The 24,292-nt window shown below is 34.4% G+C and overlaps 1 protein-coding gene across 1 annotated transcript in view; it reads right to left on the bottom strand.

Moving 5' to 3' along the window:
* Positions 1-6,786: 6,786 nt before the first annotated feature.
* The window catches only part of LOC127873048 (microtubule-associated proteins 1A/1B light chain 3C-like), a 29,415-nt gene continuing 11,909 nt past the window's right edge, over positions 6,787-24,292 (bottom strand). The window contains exons 3-4 of the mRNA XM_052416613.1: positions 17,716-17,822; positions 6,787-12,558 (exon numbers count right to left, since the gene is read on the bottom strand). Coding sequence (XP_052272573.1) covers positions 12,399-12,558; positions 17,716-17,822 — 267 coding nt within the window. The 3' untranslated portion in view covers positions 6,787-12,398. The remainder of the gene's footprint in view (positions 12,559-17,715; positions 17,823-24,292) is intronic.

Below are 24,292 nucleotides of genomic sequence, written 5' to 3'. Positions count from 1 at the left end.
TAAATCAGAAAAAATCACACTTTTACAGCTAGGATGCGCGCTTTTTCCGTTTCAATTATAAAATAAAATAAAATATTGAGGCATTTCGATAAAACTTTTCAGTCTTATGAAGGCACTTATACCGCTGCTTCCGGTGCAGTCTTTCTTTTATGGAGACGCGTTGAAATCATTTTGCATTCTTAATCATATCCCTTCGTATCAGTTTTCGTATAAAAACGGAACAAGATATCTAAAACATGTTTAGTTTTCAGCTATTATATAGTCTGTACCAAAGTTCAGGAGAAGATAAGACTTCGGGAAATGTATCATAGATATAAGTAACAAATCTTACACAATACATGCCAATAATAACGAATATAACGCTGTGCTATTCTAAAATGATCCGAATTAAAGTATCCGAAATTATGGCCTCTGAATAAGGAATTGGGCGTAAAGTTAGTTCCTTATTCGGAAGCCTGTATTTCGGACGATAACTTTCGGGTAAGTTATATTTTAGAAGGTGTGTGGGTTATTTAAGCTTGAATATGTTATATGGACGTATTCTGTCAGATTTTTTATTATATTCTAGGTGACGATACACGCTGAAAACAAGTATTATGAAGACGATAATAAGGGAATGGTATTGCCATACTCAAACATAAATTGAAATTAACCATATAATATTAAATGTCGATGAAAATCATGGTTTATGTAGGTTCGAAGTTTTAAAAAAAATAATGCAATATGTTTCTACCTAGTATTATTTAATAAAAACACAGTTCCTTATTCAGTGCGAAAAAGGAACAAGGAACTGGTTCCTTATTCCTGATTCAAATCGAATACGGAACTGGCTTTTTCATACTAAACAAACTATTAAAATGAACCAAAGAGACCAATATTTTAATGAAAATCATTGTAAATTTAGAATTTTAATTTATGTTTGAGAAAGGCAATACCATTTTTTAATTATGCTCTTCATAATACTTGTTTTCAGCGTGTATGGTGACATAGAATATAAAAAGAAATCTGACAGAATAAGTCCATATAACATAATCATACTTAAATAACCCACACTACATCTTAAATATAACATATCCGAAAGTGATTGTCCGAAATACAGGCTTCCGAATAAAGAACTAACTTTACGCCAATTCCTTATTCAGAGGCCATATTTTCGGATACTTTAAATTCGGATCATTCTAGAATAGCACAGCTATATATTCGTTATTGTTTGCTATTGTTAATGTGTGATTGTTTAAATTTATATGTCTGATACAGTTCTTGAAGTTTTTTCTTACCCTTAGTTCTAAAAAAGACTTTCCGATAGCTGAATACCACTCATAATTTAGCTTTCCCATTCCGTTCTTATACCTAAACAGTTACAAGGGGATATGATTAAGAATGCAAAGCGATTTCAATGCGTCAACCAGTTCCTTATTCCTTTTTCAATGCGAATAAGGAACTATGTTATCATTAAATAAAACTTATTGGAGATGTACTGGAAATAATGTTTTTTTATACCCAACCTACATTAAAAATTATTTTCATTGATTTATTGGTCTCATTGGTTCATTTAAATAGTTTGTTTAGTAGGAAAATACCAGTTCCTTATTCGATTTGAATAAGGAATAATGAACCAGTTCCTTATTCTTTTTTTAATCCGAATAAGGAACTATGTTATCATTAAATGAAACTTAATAGAGATGTGCTGCAATTAATGGTTTTGGATACCCAACCTACATTTACAACGATTTTCATTGATTTTTTGGTCCCTTTGGTTCATTTTAATGATTTGTTTAGTATGAAAATTCCAGTTCCTTATTCGATTTGAATAAGGAATAAGGAACCAGTTTCTTTTTCCTTATTCAAACCGAATAAGGAACTATGTTATTATTAAATACATAAAAGTAGAAATGAACTGCAATTAATATTTGTTACACCCGACACACATTTACAATAACTTCCGTTTATTTATTCGTCTCGTTTGTTCATTTCTACTTATAATTTATAGAAAGAACATTCCAGCTCCTTATTAAATTTGAATAAGGAATAAGGAACCAGTTCCTAATTCCTTATTCACACGGAATAAGGAACTGTATAATCATCACTTAAAACTTAGTAGAAATGTATTGCAATTAGAATTTTACATATAAAACTAATATATAAATAATATGTTCATTTATATGTGGTTAATTTTGGATCAATTCATTGATGTTTAAGTAATAAAGCCAATTCCTTATTCGGCTTGAATAAGGAATAAGGAACTGGTTCCTTTTTCCTTATTTAGCCTCGAATAAGGACTGGGTTATAAATAAAAACATATTTAAATGTACAAGTTTGATTTTTTTTTATCACATTCAGTGTATGTGATAAAAAAAACTACACTGATACATGTAAAATAATAGTGTATGCTTTAGGATTTGTTGATGTGAAGTTAGTATTCAAATTTAAAAAAATTCGGTTCTGTTTAAACAAGAAATCCAGTGCAAGCCTGTAGAAGAAACATGAATATGTAACGTTATGCATAAATTAAATGTATTCGAGTTATTTTGTTTTGTTTTACTTCAGAAATGTTTGCATTATTGTTCTTTAAAACCCTATTACAAATATGCTACACGTGAATAAGGAATAAGGAACTAGGAAAAAGGAACCAACTTATCACCCATCAATGATGTATTTGCTTTATAGAGGCCTATAGTAAGTGTATGTGGGCACATTTGCATACGAATGTACTTTTAATGCCTTATATATTATCAATAGTGCCTTTTCAACATGCTCCAGTTTTATTTTATTTTTACCAACACTATGTTGGAAAATATAAAGAAAGACTAGACTACTTTGTCACATAAATTAATTAGTTAGGTACATAGAATGATGTTTTAATAAGTGTATGTGGGGGTTGTATGTATAATTATTTAATCGTGACGTGTTCTGAGACTTTTGGGACTAATTCGGCAAGCGTCATAATGAGAAAAACTCATTTGAAATGGCGTCGCTAAACTTGCGCTTAATTTTGTTATTATTGCCTAATGTTTTCTGTGATTTAAATGTTTAGCGTATTTAAGTAATATAAAAATCGGCACAGACTGGCCATGGAAGGAAATTGTCTATCAAACAAATTTTAACCTTTTAATTTCAATCAGCTGACTTGTTACTCTCCTTTTAACGAATTTGGCCACGGTTAGTTTAAATTTCAAAATTCAAGTCTTTTGTTGTTATTACTATTACCATTATTATTAATAATTACACATAACACATCTAACACTGACATACATGTATGTCAGACGTTTAATACAGGATTAAAGTTTAAATACACCGTTCAGATGTACAGCCATCTATACGAATGGGTCCAGTAGCTAACATTCTTAACCCTTTGCATGCTGGGAAATTTGTCGTCTGCTAAAATGTCGTCTGCTGAATTTCTAAAATTAGCATTTTCTTCGATTTGTTTTCAAATAATACTATCAGAATAGCAAACAGTTTGGATCCTGATAAGACGCCACGTTCTGTGGCGTCTCTTCTGGATCCAAACTGTTTGCAAAGGCCTTTAAAATTCGGTTCCCGCACTGAAAGGGTTAAAAGACATGAAGACAGACTTTGTCAGCTGTGTGGTAATGAAGGAACCTATTCAAACAGATTGACATATGCAATATTTCTTTTGAAAACAATTATTTATGTTCTTGTTTTTTCGTCATGCTTTATAGATATAGGAGATAAAAGTCATGTATATGGTAAAGCTTGTTAATGATGTGCCTTCTAATCTTAAGGTCTTAGTCTTTAGCGAATAATTTTCTTTACTTTTCAGAGAAAATTTAATTAAGAAAATTTGTCAGGATTTTTTTCTACATGTAGGCAAATACCTTTGTAATCAATGTTAATACACAGTTGTTTGAAATTGGACTTTGAATTTTTTTTTCCACTACTTACCCTATGTAAGTTCACGCTAAAATTCACAAAGCTGTTCGATTGGTATTACGCTGATCACAAGGTATCGGGTTTCCTTGGGGTGAGTATATAAAACATGAAATCAACTCTGCCATTTGTATAAATTTAATAGTGCTGTTCACATTCAGTCTGAAAAGCAAGTGTGACATTGAAGAATAAATCGATATCAATTTTGTTCCCCAAAGGGCCTCAGATGTGATCATTCGTTTTTTCTCAAATATAATGTCATATGTGAATTTATTAAAAATTTGCTCATCACGATTGTAAAAGTGAGAGTATCTTCATCTTACTGCAAAGACGAAATTTGTAATTTAATTCGCAAAGTCTTCATGTTCATGAAAGTATATCGTTCCGCCTTGTAATGTGGTCATATAAAGATTGGTTGCCATAATACCTTAGTTATGGGATTCCTTAACCTATTTATGCCTAGCGTCTAGTAAAAAGGCCTTGGCAAACAGCGTAGACTCAGATGAGACGCCGCATGATGCGGCGTCTCATCAGGGTCTGCGCTGTTTGCTTAAAGGAATTTCTGTAAGAAATATTCTAATATAGAAATAAGTGTACTTAACATCCCTAATTTTGGAAATAAATTCATCCAATTTAGAAGGATGGGAGAGTCCACTAGGCATAAATGGGTTAATAAAATCGTCGTATTGAATGACCCACTTACTGTGACTGAAGCGGAACAGTCTGTTGCAAGTTTGGTCACAAAAGGGTTTTGTCTGTGTTCTGTTAATGAGCTCAGTAACCTTACCTTTGTCGCATAGTCGATTTAACACAATAACGAACACAATTCTTTTTCAGTTTTAATTGCGACGTATTTTGTTGATTAAACTCTATCAAAACATTTCCAATGTCCGTAAAATATTCTGAACAACAAGATGTAAGCCTATAACGACCCATTAACAACAGGTAATAGTGACCTATCTCCTCGATCCGCTAATTGAAGGAATGGTCAGACGAAATTGTCGGATAACATCTATAGTCGCTTCACAGGATTTAGAAATGTACAATTATATGTTGAAAAATGTATGTCAACTATTATTACGTTGCTCGATGAAATGCATTTTGTGTTCATAAAGCGAGCGAAACTCGTCATAGTATGCATATGCAAATGTTTTATGTGGCAGTTTTTTATGGATTAAAATACATGTAAAATCATTGTGTGCCTTCCTTGCTCGACGAATTTGCGTGAGATTTCATTAATAAAAACTCATAGTGGCGTTTGTAGCGTTGAACATACCGATGATAAGTAACTATCTGCGGGGATCAATTAACTATTTTTGTATTGGTAAATCTTTGCTATTTCAAACTCCTTAAATAATCCAATTACAAAAAAAATGTTTCAAAAATACAGATTTACATCTTTTGTTTCGAACTATTTGTATCCATGTATATTTCTCCTTAGATTTCGGGGAAACCTGAGTGACCTGAAAGAGTTTTTATACAATGTAAATTGAATTTCTCTGGTCCAGCGCCGGCTTTGCCTTTAGATTAGCCATCATTCAGTGACCAACGTATGTAACTTGATAACCTCTCTGCATAGAGTGGCATTATATGTTCTTGGTTATAGGAAAACTGGGCCTAAAGCGAGTGCGTCAAGGGGCGTCCCATATAAGCCTGTGAAGTCCGCAGTACACTGAATTTTCGTTTGAAGACACCTTCTTTTATACAAAAAATTACATGTAGGCGGACTGTGTTCCAGAACTTACATATACAACCAACTTATATAGCTTTTTTGTGACAGTGGCATACCGTCGTACATCAACCGATAATTGAGAAGTTGAGTTTTTTCTCGCCATTACAAAACTTCCACAGTTATTGTTCAAAAGCTGACAAAGGGCAGTAATAAAGAGATACTTCTTAATGCCATGCTGATTTCCCATGGGCGAGTTCAGTCGCACATGCGATGACAATAGGGCTTCTTTATCTTTCACATGTATCATGTTTAAGAGGACCGCGAATATATTCCACCTCAAATCCTTTCCGTTTGTGCAATTACTTTTTTTAACACCAACAGGCGAAAACTCTCACACCAGAACCCAGTCAAATGTACTCAATAAGGCTATTTTCCGGATAATAAATTAGGCGATGTAGGAAGAATTTCTATGTAAATGTCAAACTGGATAAAAAATAGAAGATAGATCTTCGCTCATAGATGTGATGAACTATACAATAATGTTAAACTCACAAGGTTCTGAACCAACATGTCCCTAACAGACCAAATTGAATACATCTCGTAGCCCTATAAAGACACATGCATTTGTACAAGCATATACTGTATATTCTTATAATTTTGCATAGAAACAATCCAACTCTTTTCCATGACATTTGTTATTTTCAAGTTTTGTAATAACAAACATCAGGTTCTTCCCAAATGTAAAGGATTGATACCCATACACATGTGTCTGTGTGTGTGTGTGTGTGTGTGTGTGTGTGTGTGTGTGTGTGTGTGTGTGTGTGTGGTGTGTGTGTGTGTGTGTGTGTGTGTGTGTGTGTGTGTGTGTGTGTGTGTGTGTGTGTGTGTGTGTGTGTGTGTGTGTGTGTGTGTGTGTGTGTGTGTGTGTGTGTGTGTGTGTGTGTGTGTGTGTGTGTGTGTGTGTGTGTGTGTGTGTGTGTGTGTGTGTGTGTGTGTGTGTGTGTGTGTGTGTGTGTGTGTGTGTGTGTGTGTGTGTGTGTGTGTGTGTGTGTGTGTGTGTGTGTGTGTGTGTGTGTGTGTGTGTGTGTGTGTGTGTGTGTGTGTGTGTGTGTGCACGTGTGCTGCGTGCGTTTGTGTAATAACATTACAACTCACATCACCTTAACTATTCAGAATCAGGATCAAATGATTAACCATAACTAAAGCAACAACAAAAACGTTGGTCCATAATATTTTTTTTATAATGCAGACAAAATATACAAATAATCTATGACATTTCACAAGTTTTTGCACATTTTTTATGAATATCCATTTGCATCAATATAATGATATCACATTTCACACAGAAGCAATACTTAACACATACAACAATTGCTCTACTGATTTATAATTACTAAATGCAGTTAATTACAACCTTTATTCAACTACTAAACATACAGTTGAACATTGTGTATACCAAAACTTCTCCAAATATATTTGTGCCATGCTCTGTGAAAAGGGGGTTAAATGCTTATGTGTAAAGTTTCATCCCAAATTAGCCTGTAAAGTCTGCGCAGGCTAATCAGGAACAACACTTCCCAATTTTATTATATTTTCTGTTTAAAGAAAGTCTCTTCTTAGCGAAAATCTAGTTTAGGCGGAAAGTGTCATCCCTGATTAGCCTGTGCAACCTGCACAGACTAATCTGGGACGATACTTTACGCACATGCATTTAGCCCCTTTTTCACAGAGCACTGCTCATTTTATTCTTATCACAGACATCTGACCAAAGTCATGTAACATTAAAACAAACTCAAAACAAAGTCCCCAAACAAAATGATAGGACAGAATGCAAAGCAAGTGTGATCACATATTAATATTTAAACCTACAAAATACAAGATTGAGAAAATAGAAGTATTCAATTTAAAATACATTTAAATAACACAAATTGTTTATTCTTTAAATGGGAATTGTTCACAGATTTTTGTATTTTTTGACAAATATAAATAAAATTAATTTCCATACAAAAGGTTACTTTTTGGAACAGTTTCAAATAACTAAAAAAAAACTAAAAAAAAGACCAAATAAAAAAGGTTCCTGTCCTGAGGATCAAACCAGGGACTTTAAGAAAAAGCAAACCTTTCACCAATACACCATGAATTTTATACATCTTTTGAATTTGAAACATAGTGAAAACAATGTAATTCAGATTTTTGCAAAATTATCTATTCAAAATATTAAATTGTAAAAAAAAAATTCCATTGATGATTATCAATGAGTGAACACATATTTGTTTAACCCTTTCAGTGCGGGAACCGAATTTTAAAGGCCTTTGCAAACAGTTTGGATCCAGATGAGACTGGATCCAAACTGTTTGCTATTCTGATAGTATTCTTTGAAAAAAATCGAAGAAAATGCTAATTTTAGAAATTGAGCAGACGACATTTTAGCAGACGACAAATTTCCCAGCATGCATTTTTTTAACATTTTTCTAAGTCAAGCATGTTATTTCGAGTTTTTGAATCAGACATATTTTTAATTGTCATTTTTCCAAACTGTGAACAAGTCCCTTTAAGAACATTTGGGAAAAAATAGTTTTGCTATTGCACAATATTTGCGTAAAGTGTAATGATAAAGGAAATGAACAAAACAAAGATAAAGAAAGTGATTGATAATACATGAAATCTTATGGGCGATGAAATTGTACTGACTATGAGTAAAAACAAAATAAAATTCATGAAGTTAACACCCATAATCTTGAGCTAGTGTGTAATATCAACCTTAACAACAGCCTATAATTTATAACAGTATTTTAAGTATTATCTAACTAAATAATAGTTAGCTTTGTTAGCAACACAAGAACATGCATATACAAATAATCTTCATTTTCTGTGAGGGAACAAAAGCAAGTTTCTGAAAAATAGTAAAAGTTTCTAAAAATAGAACAAGTTTTCAAAAATCATTAAATCAACTTATAAAAAATATTCACTTGGTTGTAGATATACATACATATGCATACTGTTTCACCATATGAAAGCTTACCCATTACTTAATAATCATATGACAAGTTACATAAATGCAAACATAACATGGAATCTCGTAAGTTTGTTCAGTATTTATTAACTAATGGGAGACAACTAATGGGAGACAACTAATGGGAGACAACTAATGGGAGACAACTAATGGGAGACAACTAATGGGAGACAACTACAATCAATACAGAGACTGAGCAATCTTTTATCACAAAAAGCAATCAACTCGAAAAGGTGACAAAAGAAAGTCCCTATTTGACCAGATACAAGGCACAAGTTTCACTATGATTTCTCAAGTTCATGTTTTATGTTTGAAACAATGCTTGTAAACACAGTTTGTGCCTGATATAGACATACAGATTCTCATATTTATAAATTATAAATTATTTGTTTGCAGGTGTTTCTTTTATTCTTAAAAAGCTAAGCAGTAGTTTCTGTTGTGTTTTAAGTTCAATTTATTGCAAAAGCTTTAAAAGTAAGATAATACAGATATTGTATGCCCATTGGAAGAACAATGATTTTACTATGAAATGTCACAGAATCCTTAGATGATCTTTGTTTTATCAAAATATTAACAACTTTTATAAATAAAATGCACCTTTTTGGACAACATTTTAAATATGTTTGTAGTTTTAATGCAAGACATTCAATTACAATTATGAGACTGCCAATTGTAATTTGTTATTATCATCTTTGTCAAGATAGGGACAACATGCAATTATAAATAAACCTTTTCTGGAACAACCAGGCTTCATGCATGCGTGTGGAGTCTTGTCCAAGATATGCCTCTACATTCCGCAAAAGGTTAATATGGGACAATACTTTTTGCTTTATAGACTTTTTCATTTAAAAAGAAGTCTCATCTGAAAGACAATTTAGTAAAGGCGAAGAGTGTCGTCCCTGAATAGCATGTGCAAAATGCTCAAGCCAATCTGGAAGGATACTTTTAGTTTACAAACATGTATTAAGCCTGATTTTCCCAGAGCGCGTCTCTTATGCACCATTAACCGTTTGCATGCTGGGAAATTTGTTGTCTGCTAAAATGTTGTCTGCTGAATTTGTAAAATAAGCATTTTCTGCGATTTTTTTTCAAAGAATACTATCAGAATAGCAAACAGTTTGGATCCTGATGAGACGCCACGTTCTGTGGCGTCTCATCTGGATCCAAACTGTTTGCAAAGGCCTTCAAAATTCGGTTCCAGCACTGAAAGAGTTAACCCTTAACCACTTAGATACCTATTTTGACGCATTTGCAGTCCCTTAAAAAGCAAAATTTAATTAAAGACCTTTCTTACTAGATTCAAGTTTTAAAGGCTTCATTTCCAACCCTTAGAAACTGATGAGCAGCAAACAGCATAAAACCTGAACAGACTGCGAGTTACTCGCAGGCTGTTCTGGTTTTATGCTGTTTGCATATAGCCATTTTCACTTTGCTTCTGAGTGGGAAAGGGTTAATGCACATGTTTGTGTAGAGCATTGAGCTCAACTCACCCTACTTTTTACATATACACACATACAATAAGAACTTGAAATGGCGCGGCAGAGGCCGACGCGTATCCCCACGCCGCATGTTTGACCCAGGGGCGCCCCAGGGTTGGTAATGGGGCCATGCATAGTTGAGATGACCGTATTGTCATAATAGAAGTTCAGTATCAATTTAAAGTGAATCGGTGTAGAGATGAAGAAATTATAGTAAAACTGCAATTTTGTGGTGCGTGGCCTACGTGGGCTTGGCGCCCCAGGGTTGGTAATGGGGCCATACATAGTTGAGATTGACCATATTGTCATTAGAGAGGTTCAGAATCAATTTGAAGTAAATCGGTGTAGAAATGAAGAAATTATAGTAAAAGGCAATTTTGGGTGGGCGCGGCCTATGTAGGCGGGGCACCCCAGGGTTTGTAATGGGGCCATGTATAGTTGAGATTGACTGTATTGTCATAAAAGAGGTTCAGTATCATTTTGAAGTGAATCGGTGTAGAAATGAAAAAATTATAGTAAAAGGCAATTTTGGGTGGGCGTGGCCTATGTGGGCGGGGTGCCCCAGGCCTGGTAATGGGGCCATGCATAGCTGAGATTGACCGTATTGTCATAAGAAAGGTTCAATATCAATTTGAAGTGAATCGGTGTAAAAATGAAGAAATTATAGTAAAATAACCTAAAACTAGGGACAAAATTGTCACAAAACCAGGTTTTCATTGTGAAAAAAAAATCTGATAAAGGGAGAAAACTCAAACTGAACTTTTGAAATGAACAAACAAAATTAACCCCCTTTGTAAGTTTTTTTTTTTTTAAATCTATTTTTAGTCGTGGCGACCTTGACATTGGAGATATTGACGTGATTCTTTCGTGCGACACACCGTCCCATGATGGTGAACAAATGTGCCAAATGATTTTAAAATCTCACAATGAATGACATAGTTATGGCCAGGACAAGCTCATTTATGGCCATTTTTGACCTTTGAACTCAAAGTGTGACCTTGACCTTGGAGATATCGACATAATTATTTCGCACGACACACCGTCCAATGATGGTGAACAAATGTGCCAAATGATTTTAAAATCTGACAATGAACAACATAGTTATGGCCCGGACAAGCTTGTTCCGCCCGCCCGCCAGCCCGCCAGCCAGCCAGTCCGCCCGCATTCGCCAATCTAATAACCAGTTTTTTCCTTCGGAAAACCTGGTTAAAAACCTGGTTAAAAATGAGTGAAAATATCTGATCCGGCCCGATCCAACCCCCATAACTTTTGACCCAGGGGTCAGATCAAAATTCCAAATAGTGCAGGGTCGCACATATGCTCATAGCTACCATGTGTGTAAGTTTCAAGGTTCTAGTGTGAATAGTGTAGGAGGAGATAGTGGCCAGGACGGACGGACAGACAGACGGACAACCTGACAGACTGCGGAGATAACCATAATATCCCCACGCTTTTCAACAAGCGTGGGGATAATGATCAATGGCTTAAAGGCATAATTATGTGCTCTATCAATGATGTGATGCACATAGCCACACCTTTCTTGCCACATTTTCTCACACAAGGCAAACAATTCAGATCCCAGGCACAGATAAAATGTAGAACAATCAAACATTATAATGGACTTTACAGAATCAATGATAAATCAAGCAACCAACATCATTTTTCCTCCAATATCTTATTTAAATTCATACTCAATATAATGTGCTCATATGAATTAATGATTGACTTTTGATACCGCATTAAATCTTAATTCATATTTAGCTAACATCTAATTTATTCATGAACTAATTCACTTTGTTTATTAAATTGGAGAGTGCAAATGCATGAAAAGTTGCCAGAAAATAGCCGAAGAAAGGATTTCAAGACTAAGTTAGGTTCCTGTTCCGTGGATCAAACCTTTGATCCTTGGATTCTTAGTAAGCATACTACCCAAGGATGCTAGCTGACCATGTTTGAACTAATTAAGGATTAACATGATATTCAATAAAAATGTCCCACTCATAAACACATCAATGTCAAGTATAACAGTTTAGTGTCTTAGGTACATAATCGTCTTAATCATTCAGTCTGAAAAGGAAATGGAAATAGCTATATAGAACAGCGTAAAGTCGGAGACACATTACCATTTTGTGCCCTCCCCACGTACATTTATATCATGCAACCATGCAGACGCGTACATTATTGTTCTAATAGAATTTGTCACAACACATCTGTGACCATGTAAGTACATATCAGACCATATTTACACATGATGATGACCACATTTGACATCAATATCATAAACATAGCACATTCAACGGGATATAATTATAAATCTGTACATGATGTAAAAACTACAACGATTTTAGCCAAACATTTCCTGTGATGCATAGGTCATGTAGAGAAAGCCGTCTTCATCTTTGTCATCTCGATATATCTCTGCTAGTGTGACAGACATTGATGATATGCTCTTGTTGTTGATGATCAGGTAAAATGCTTGGTTTTCTTTTAGCGACATCCGATTCCTGAAAGATAGATAGCGTGGTTACATAAAGGTTACATAAAGGTGATTGGATCTATTGTAAAAACTCAGTCATAAGCTAGGATTTTGTTTCTTCCATAACTGTATTAAAATTTCTCTAGACTTTTGAGGCAGTTTTATAACCAAAAAAAAACAAACAATCCTAGCAGTGTTGCAGTAATGTTTGTTGTTGTTGTTGCTGCTGTTGTATCACAAAACTCACTTTTTTTACAAAATGATTTTATTTTCAAATTTTTATTATAAATACAAGAAAAAAACATTAGTAATTAATCATGAGAGTCTGTATACAAATGTCATCCGCTACATTCTAACACAGGTATATATAACTTAAGTATGAAATATATTGTACATGTATTATTTGTATGGATTGTTTTTGTTGAGTTGTACTGGTCATGTACGTAATTCCGGCCTGTACGTAAAAAATCGGCCACCTGTGTAAAATCATTTTCATGATCTTAACGCACATATTTTGTTTTTATTTAGAAAAATCAACATGAAAACCATCCCCACTCTCAATATTTTGCAAATGTAAGAACCATATCACCGTAAACTTTTGTGTTAAAATGTCACAAATATAGCAGGAAATATTTGGCTCATGGGATAGTGATGTCATCATAAGTGGCAACAATTATATTCATATAAGAAACAAATATATTTGATAAAATTATTTTTATTTTATCTAATAAACTTTAATTAAAGTTTTACCAATTAATTGTACAAAAACTTATATTCAAAACATACAAATCAGAACCTAATATATGAATTACCTCCCTTTATAAGAATATTACTAGATTACATGTTTTAATATTATATATAAGTGTTTACTAATAATCAACACTGAAGTCAACTTTTCAAACAAAATGTGTTTACTTTTTTAGCTATGTTTGAAAAAATTTATTAAACACATTAAAATCAAATATTTTTTAATGAATTAGCAGTTTCCCATTGTTTATATTTATTAAAATAGGTAGGGGGAGTAACTGGTATAATAAGTTCGCATTTATTTTAAATTTCAAGTCAAATATTTTATCAGTATAAACATTGATTAATACTCTGAAATTGAGGACATTTGTCAAAAGATATTGCTTTGTAATTTTATCTGCAGATCAAACTGAAAAGTGGCCGATTTTTTAGGTACATTTAACCTACGAAAATGGCTAGTTTACATGTCATCATTTTCTGTTCATTAAGTAACATTCACCGATCTAATTCTATTTAAATTTTCATGCTAGGTGAGTTTTGAACCCAGGATTATATATGTGAAGTTTAGTTTCAACCAGTTGCCTAACACTAAAGATTTTTCTTAAATAGTCCCAAAAGTGGCCGGAATTACGTACATGACCAGTAGGTTACCTTTTTGAGTCTTGGTGATAGAGATCAAATTAAATCACTTGATAAAACCTTCCCACATGTTGCAATTCGTTACAGTAAAAAGTTGTGACACAGTCACAATTGTTTTGCTGATCGAAAACACGACAAAAACATGAAACTATTGTAAGTCATCATAACTGGATACAGTGTATGTTCTTACCAAATACAAACAATATTTCTTCCTTTTTTTTGTTTCTAAGAAACACAAAATCTGTTATTTATTAGTATTTTCAATGTTACAGCGTCTGTTGACTGTATTTCACAAATGGCAGTCTCAATCAACATAGAAAGTATCTTCCCATGCAATGCCTTTTTAAGAGTGTTTACAGCATGCAAATATTGACATTGGAATAGCCAGAATATATAAGAATTGACAACTCAAGAAATACATAACTTTAAAGATGGCTGTTGGACACTTTCAATACAATCTATTATTTTGATGTTAACAGATGAACTACATTTGAAACCAGAGGCCCAGGTCTCTCACCTGAGACTTCAGAGCACTGAACTGCTCTTAGCAACTTTTTAGATGTTTCTGAAACCATTTTCAAACTTGGCCAAGATATCAACTAGAGAGTTAACAAGGTTTTAATCAAGCCATACAAGGAAAAATGCTCAGCCGCCTGTCAGCCATGTTTTTCAACGGACAAAAACCATTTTCAAACTCAGCGCAGATATATCATTAGAACAAATATTTTGACTAAGTTTCATTAAGATTAGACTAGCCAGTCGGAAACATTTTCAAACTCCTCCAAGATATCATCTGGACAAATCTTCTGACCAAGTTTAATGAAGATCACACAATAAATATGGCCTCTAAAGTGCTAACACAGCAAATGTAAACGACGCACAGCGCTCAACAGATGACACAAGGCAGAAAAAAGGTGATCACAAAAACTCATCATGAGCATATTGTGCTCAGGTGAACTTAAAAGAGCATCAAATCTTAAAACCAAAGGTAAATAATTATGTTTATCATGTTTCATGATCATATATTTTCAAAATATTTGTGATTTAAATTATTATGAAAATTTCCCACAACCCAAAAGTGATATAGCATGCATGTAAAACAATATCTTTTTCTATTATTGAAAAATCTGCACACACAAAACAAAACTTTAAAAACACACAAAACTTAAAGTAGCCAGTATGTTTTCTCCAAGACATTTAGTTCATGATATTCAACTCCTAAGTAATGTTGCAATATATATTCAATATCTTAAGCATAACATACCATTCAGAACCAACTACAGCTGTTACTCCAGCTAGCAAGCTCATAAAAACACTTAAGATTGCAATGTTGTCATGCATAGGAAAAGAAACATTTACAAATGCCATAAACCATCTGTCATTTATTCCAAATACCATTTTTATACTGTGTTTGTTTATTTCTGTAGTGAAAAACAACTGATTGTGCATGAAGCAACACAATTTTAAATTCACTGCTCTTGTAGGGATACAATCAAAAGCCTTACTTCAGACATATACAATATACTTAAAACTTGAAAAAGACAAACACATCAATAATGATTCCCTACACAATTCTGTCCTGTATTAAACTGTGGCAATGCAATTTTTGTTGCTCTAGAACATTTGTCTTGGTTCATGTTGAATTTCGGTATGATAGAAGTAATATTTTGACACTGATACCTCAGTCAGGAACAGTGAACATACACATGGTGTATGACAGCAGCAATCTATGACTGACATGATCTGTGGTACAAGTAACCTTGCTTTGCCTAATAAATAGTTGCCTTTGTCACTTTAAGTTTGGCCCTTCATCGTTACAACAAGATGCCATCAGTTTTCATCATTTGGTTTGTTTGGTGTTGTTTTACATGTTTTCATACTGTACCGACTTCTTCATTTTTTGCAATATAAAGGGTTTCTTTACTTCATGTTTGCGGGAATGTATTTTAACAAGAAATGCATGTGCATTTCTCCAATTAAAAGCTAAGTTGTTGTCAATACATGTTTATCAAATGCACATTCATCACAAAATACATATGAGCTGTGCTCTGTGAAAAGGGGGTTTAATGCATGTGTGTAAAGAGTTGTCCTAGATTAGCTTGTGCAGTCCGCACAGGCTAATCAGGCTCGATTGGTCATTGTCGGCTCGGGTACTACTTACATGTACACCGGGTACTCTTAAGTATACTTACATGTACCCCAGGTACAGTAAATATACTAAATCGTACCTGTCGATATAAGACTGTACCCAAGTTGCATACCCGCCCAAAATCCGATGTGGTAAAACGCGCTACCGATTATCTTAAGCAAACTTCTCTTTTAAAAAAACCTGCATCAACATGCTTTTTGAGCATGAGTTTCAATAATAATATTAGAGGCAATTTAATAGAAAATTGACATTAATGTGAATATAATTAATTTTAAAAAATAGTAAACAACGACCATTTTAGCGTTAAATTTCCAGAGAACGTGTTAGTATATTTACCGGGCCCAGGGTACACGTAAGTATACTTAACTAAGAGTACCCGGGGTACATGTAAGTAGTACCCGAGCCGACATTGACCAATCAAGCGCTTATCAGGGACCACACTTTTTTCCTAAACTAGATTTTTGCTCAGAAGATACTTTCTTTAAACAAAAAATATCATAAAAGCGGAAAGTGTTGACCCTGATTAGACTGTGTGGACCGCACTCACACGCATTAAACCCCCATTTCACAAAGCAGGGCTCATATGGATCTTTCTCATTCCCTCATGACTAATCAAGAAGATTAATTTATATGGTCCTAACTAAAATTTTACTGTGGATATTGTGTAGAAACATTCTCATATTAGCTTAGCCAGCTACTAAATTGATTGACCGCAAAATTGACAGGCCTATTTTTTTCCTCCAAAGTAACCTGTATACCATTGGATGATCAAAGTCAAAGGGTTCTAGGTTTTACCCTTTCAGATTGAGAGGCAAAGTGAAAATGGCTATGTGCAAACATCATAAACCCAGAACAGCCTGCGAGTAACTTGCAGTCTGTTCAGGTTTTATGCTGTTTGCTGTTCTTTAGTATTTGAGGTTTGGATCTAGTAAGAAACTACACTGTCTAAGTGACTACAAACGCATCAAAATATGTATCTAAGTAATAAAAGCCGGTTATAGAGAGGAATCAAATTTCTTCTTACAAAACTATGGACTTATCCTCTTGACATTACTTTCACATTATAGCATTTGTAATGCCGCCAGAGTAACCACATACGTCAAAGCATTCTTTAAATATTGTGCAGAAACTTCTTTTGTGGGATAGGCACCTATGGTCTTGATCTTTCACTGCTTGAGCAACATTTATATGGCCCGTTTCCTTGTGAAATGGGGGTTGAATGCATATGCTTAAAGTGTCATCCCAGATTAGCCTGTGAAGTCTGCACAGGCTAATCAGAGACAACACTTTCTGCTTTTCTGGTATTTTTTGTTTAAATATAGTCTCTTCTTAACAAAAATCCAGTTTAGGCGGAAAAGTCGCCCCTGATTAGCCTATGCAGACTGCACTAACTAATCTTGGACGATAATTTACGCATATGCATTCAACAATCTTTTCACAGAACACAGCCCATACATTTGGGTTTTCCTTTCCTGTGAATAAGCTTTCATACCATTACTTGAACGAAGATAAAAGAATTACTGAGAGATATCTTGAGAAAACAAATTGGTAAATGGACACTCTTACTGATCTACCTACTAAGGTACAAACCAATATACACTCACTTCGTTAAAAGTAGGTATAACTTTATTGCACTTCCCATTCACTTACCGTATGATAGTAGCAAACTGTGACATAGAGAGCTCTTGAGGCACTAGAAACTTGGTCTTGTCCAACACTGGAAGGTTTTGTTCTTTGTAATATCGTTCCACAATGACCTGAAATACAAGAGGACAGGTCAATGAAAGTAAAATGACAGGTCAATGAATGTGAAATATCATGTAGATGAATGTAAGATGAAAGGTCAACCTTTGTAATTTGTCAGGTCTAGTGCTCCAGCTAGGATTTGAAAAGGGCAGGGGGGCCTTTTTGTCAAAAGGGCACTTTCATCACGCAGTATTTTATCAAAAGGGCACTTTCCACACGCAGTATTTTATCAAAAGGGCACTTTCCACACGCATTTTTTTATCAAAAGGGCACTTTCCACATGCAGCATTTTATCAAAAGGGCACTTTCCACACGCAGTATTTTATCAAAAGGGCACTTTCCACACGCAGTATTTTATCAAAAGGGCACTTTCCACATGCATTATTTTATCAAAAGGGCACTTTCCACGCGCAGTATTTTATCAAAAGGGCACTTTCCACACGCAGTATTATATCAAAAGGGCACTTTCCACACGCAGTATTTTATCAAAAAGGCACTTTCCACACGCAGTATTATATCAAAAGGGCACTTTCCACACACAGTATTTTAGCAAAAGGGCACTTTCCACACACAGTATTTTATCAAAAGGGCACTTTCCACATGCAGTATTTTATCAAAAGGGCACTTTTCACACGCAGTATTTTATCAAAAGGGCACTTTCCACATGCAGTATTTTATCAAAAGGGCACTTTCCACACGCAGTATTTTATCAAAAGGGCACTTTCCACATGCAGTATTTTATCAAAAGGGCACTTTCCACATGCAGTGTTTTATCAAAAGGGCACTTTCCACACGCAGTATTTTATCAAAAGGGCACTTTCCACATGCAGTATTTTATCAAAAGGGCACTTTCCACATGCAGTATTTTATCAAAAGGGCACTTTCGAGCGAGCTGGCGTATCTGGAATTCTTCCTATTGCATGTTAATTTATGTTATTAATAATTGTTAGAATCTATTATGCCCATTATTATTAAACCATTCAAATATAATGTCAACAATGATAAATACATTAATTACACTATAATAATAGATTTATTAATTATCATGTTTTTTTAAGGGCAGGGGGGCCCTAGGAAGGGCAGGGTGGAGGTTCGGAGGGGCAGGGCGGGGCGCCCTTCAATTTAGGCCTAGCTGGAGCACTGGTCAGGTCAATGAATATAAGATTTCAGGTCAATGAATGTAAGATTTCAGGCCCATAAATGTAAGATTTCAAGTCAATAAAGGTAAGATTACAGGTCAATGTGTTTAAGATTTCACGTCAATGAATGTAAGATTTCAGGTCAATGAATGTAAGATTTCAGGTCAATAATGTAAGATTTTAAGTCAATAAAGGTAAGATTTCAGGTCAATGAATGTAAGAGTTCGGGTCAATGAATGTAAGATTTCAGGTCAATGAATGTAAGAGTTCGGGTAAATGAATGTAAGATTTCAGGCCAATAAATGTAAGATTTCTAGTCAATAAATGTAAGATTTCAAGTCAATAATGGTTAGATTTCAGGTCAATGAATGTAAGATTTCAGGTCAATGAATGTAAGATTTCAGGTCAATGAATGTAAGAGCTCGGGTAAATAAATGTAAGATATCAGGTCAATGAATGTAAGATTTCAGGTCAATGAATGTAAGATTTCAGGTTGATGAATGTAATATGTCAGGTTAATGAATGTAAGATGTCAGTTCTACAATTGAAATGTGTAGGTTGGTGAATGTAATATGTCAGGTTGATGTATGTAATATGTCAGGTCAATGAATATAAGGGTCTGGTAAAGGAATGTTAGATGTCACATCAATGAACCTTAGATGTCAAGTCTATAATTGAAATATGTAGGTTGATGAATGTAAGATGTCAGGCCAATGAATATTGATATCAGGTCAATGAATTTAAGATTTAAGTTCAATGAATGTAAGATGTCACATTAACAAATGTAAGATGTCAAATCAATGTATGTTAGATATCAGGTAAATTATTTAAGATGTAAGGTCAATGAATGTAAGATGTCACATCAATGAATGTAAAATGCTGGGTTGATGAATGTTATATGTCAGGTCAATGAATGTCGGATGGCAGTAATGAATGTCAGATGTCAGGTCAATGAATGTAAGATGTCGGGTTAATGAATGCCAGATGTCAGGTAATCAAATGTTACAGGGTGAGGCAATGAATAAAATAAGACAAGGTATTTAGATAAACGCAAGGTGTCATGTCAATTAATGTAAGAATTCAGGTCAATTAAATGTTATAATAATGTACTCTTTATTAAAGATGCCAGGTCAATAAATGTAAAGTGACTGGTCAATGATTGTGAGCTGACAGGTCAATGATTGCACGGTGACTTGTCAAGTTTTTAACAAATGTCTTAAAGTTAAGGTCAGTATGAAAATGCCCCACAAATGAAGGCTTCGTTGCAAACAAAGTGTATGCTGCAACAGAAGCTTCTTCAGATATAGATTTGATTTTTTTTATTTTGTTAGAGAAACTTTGAAAGAAAAGCAATATAATTAAATTCCAGCTGTTTTTAAAATTATTTTGACCACTTATAATTAAATATATAGATGACTCCTCAAGGAAAACTTTTGTTCATTATAACCTGTTTAATTTAGCTTCATTTGAGCACAATTGCAGCAAATGTTAAGGCTTATTGAAAAGATAGAAAGAATGCTCGAACAATTGGCATCGAATCTGTTATCTCCCAGTAGCTAGATGGACACCATATCCACTATGCTATCAGGCCCTTAACAATTCTAAACAATCTGATCAACAGAAACACCAAAATAATGGAACACTGGACAAGATGATCAAACGTGTTGTTTAATGCAGTTTACATCCTTCATCCTTGCCAAAGTTAAATTAAATAAGGCTCCCTCATCTGTATAAATGAAACAGAAAACTTGTTTATGATTTTATAGTTCATCCTTTTATAGGAATGCAACAATGCTCCATAATCACGTACAATTGGTTATGCCCATTACTTTTCCACACTAGATGCAGTGGGCAGCATATTGCATCAAGGGACCATACCACTTTAGAATCCATTACTGGTAGTGTTTTCCTTGCCATCAGGTGAGAGCTGTGGCCGGAGGGATGGAAGAAACAATCAAAACACATGATCCAACTCACTTTTGATAATTTTGATTTTTAAAGCTGTATCATCACCAAGAAAGGAAGAAAATTAATGTTTATAGTATTTGTCCATAGTGCTCTTTTAGTATTGCATACAAAACAAGCAAGGTCAAAAGAACATTTTGAAAAAAGGGCAACACCTACTAAACCTGTTAAAATTTACCTCCTCGAGGGGATCTCAAAAAAGGGCAGATTTGCTGGAACTAAAAAAGTAGAGTTTTTGATTTAAGAAATGTTCAAAAAGGGAAAATAAATCTTAGCTATTAAGAATCATCTTTTAACCCTTTGCATGCTGGGAAATTTGTTGTCTGCTAAAATGTCGTCTGCTGAATTTCTAAAATTCGCATATTCTTCGATTTTTTTCAAAGAATACTATCAGAATAGCAAACAGTTTGGATCCAGATGAGACGCCACGTTCTGTGGCGTCTCATCTGGATCCAAACTGTTTGCAAAGGCCTTTAAAATTTGGTTCCCGCACTGAAAGGGTTAAGAATCAGCTTCCTAGACATAATGGCAATTTTCCTGATCATTTTCATTCAGGACACGATCTGCAAAGTTATAAATTATAATTAGCAAAACACAACACCTGGTTTGTACAATTTATACATGACATTTTATTTAATCATTATTTTACTCATACAACAATTCCAACAAGCAAATTCGTTGAATTGATATCCCCCGCCAATATACTTCTGGACACAAAAGTTTTCTGGACGGATGGACAACACCAGCGTGCATCATCCTCTTATCCATATATATACTCATACCAAGTTTCAATGATATCCGTCAAAGCACTTCCAAGATATGGCTCCGGACACAAAAAAAGCATTTTTTCAAGATACAAAGGGCCATAACTCTGTTATTAACAGATGGTGTACAATGCCATTTGGCGTGCATCATCCTCTTATCCATATACATGCCCGCCCACTGGCGGCCATGTTTTTCACCAATCTGGACCATTTTCGAACTCGTCTGAGACGTCAATAAAACCAATGTTTTGTCCAACTTTCATAATGATTGAGCAAAAATTGTGACTTTAGTGGGTTTACAAGGTTTCTTTTTAGCCAAATAAGGAAAACTGCCCCGCCAGCTGGCGGCCATGTTTTTCAACGGACCAGAACCACTTTTAAACTCAACCAACATATCATTAAGACAAACATTTTGACAACATGAAGATTGGGCATGAAATGTGACTTCTACAGTGTTAACAAGGTTTTTCTTTTTTTTTTGACCTTATGACCTAGTTTTTGACCCAGCATGACCCAGTTTCCAACTCCATCGAGATATCATTGGTACATATCAACTGACCAAGTTTTATGAAGATCGGAAAAAAATGTGGCCTCTAGAGTGTTTACAAGGTATCTCTATAGCCAAATAAGGAAAACTGCCCCGCCCACTGGCGGCCATGTTTTTCGACAGACCAGAACCACTTTTGAACTCAACCAACATATCATTAAGACAAACATTTTGGCAAAGTTTTATGAAGATTGGGCATGACTTCTACAGTGTTTACAAGGTTTTTCTTTTTTTGACCTAGTGACCTAGTTTTTGACCCGGCATGACCAATTTTCGAACTCGACGGAGATTTCATTGGGACGAAGCTTCTGAAGATTGGACAATAAATGTGGCTTCTAGAGTGTTTACGAACAAATGTGGACGGACGGACAGACGAAGGACAAAGACCGGTCACAAAAGCTCACCTGAGCAATCAGGTGAGCTAAAAACTGACCTATCTGCTTGTATGAAAGCATTTCTATGGATTGTATAAGATGAAGAGATATATTTCAAGAACAAATGATTTGATAAAGATTAATTCTGTTTGGGACCTCTGAAGTGTTCACAGTGTTTCATTATAGCCACATTAGGTAAACTGTGCTCCAGATAGCAGTGTTTTTAAATGGACCAGAACAATTTTTCAAACTAAGCCGAGACATCATTTGAACAAAATTTAATGTTTTAAGCAAGTTTTATTAAGATTGGAAACACAAAAACAAGAGTTCTTGAGTGTTCACATAAATAAGTTTTATAATATCAGTGTTCACAAGGTTCCATTATAGCCATATTACGAAAACTGCCCCGCCCCTGAAAGACATGCTTTTTAACAAATCAGAACCTTTTTCAAACTCAGCTGAGGTATCATTTGAACAAAATGTTCTTAGCTCATTTAATAAAGATTGACTGGACAAAAAATGTGATTTGTATAATTTGATTACTATTTGATTTGAGTTATCATAGGAAATTAGACTTAAAATGTAGCATCAAGAGTGTTCAAATTGTAAATGTGAACCATGCACCAAGAAAGATGCACCGCTGATAAAAGGCGTCCATAAAAGCTCTCCATGAGCTCAGCTGTTCCATCATTAAGTCCTTGTAACCTTTGATACATTATATTTACCTATGACATTTCATGTTTTATTCAATATTGTCAAGGATTGGCAAATAAAAGATCATAGAACAATCTTGCTTCAGCATCACATAACAATGTCATGCCATTACAGTACGCTTTCATATTGCCTCTAACTATGAATTTTATTGGGGTTTTTTCATTTTTGTTCCGAGACCTTTTCATGTGTAAGGCTGTGTTGCCATTTAATATTTCTAAATTTTATTTAACAGGCAATACACGATTATTACATAAAATTATAAAAAGAAATCAAACTAATTGCATTTGTTTAGCTTTATAGATTAACCCTTTACCACTTAGATATGTATACATGCGAAATAGCTAGAGACATATCATGGAAAAACGGGTCTTATGCCATGTGTGGCTATTCTGGACAGAGGCTTCTCCTGTCCTCAGATGAGACTATGCAACCTTAAGCCTGACTTTCAAGCGAACATGGTAGCTGGTAACAAGACAATGTGAGTTTTTTGCCACATATGGCATGATACCAATATTTGCATGTACAGGTCAATTTAGAAAAGAACGACATTTGGAACCAAACTCCACACTTTATAACTGTAAAATCAAATATCACATTTTACTCACCATTAATTGAAATCAATGTGCCACTATATGTATATGGATTATGCACAACATTTTGATCATTTTACTGATTGCTCAAATTAATTGGTACATTTTGCAATTTTCCTGTCATGAAGACATTAAAAACTAAATCTTGACAAAACAATGGCCATGATGTTCATAGATAATCAAACTTAATATCACACATTATCAGATACTCTTTCTCCAAACCCTGATATTTGACGCACATCATGTCTCCTTGAACGGTCAATGTCAACACCCCAGGTAGACATCAACTGCGTCTCAAATCTACCAAGATACCGTGTACCAAAGAAACAATACTAGTTCTAGGTCAGTGTCCACAAACTAAGTCACACGTGTTCACATGATACTGCAG

This window comes from Dreissena polymorpha, chromosome 3, assembly GCF_020536995.1.
Source record: "Dreissena polymorpha isolate Duluth1 chromosome 3, UMN_Dpol_1.0, whole genome shotgun sequence".
Classification (NCBI taxonomy): Eukaryota; Metazoa; Mollusca; class Bivalvia; order Myida; family Dreissenidae; genus Dreissena; species Dreissena polymorpha.
The sequence above is the reverse complement of the archived record's forward strand: the minus strand, read 5'-3'. Positions and strand labels throughout refer to the sequence as shown.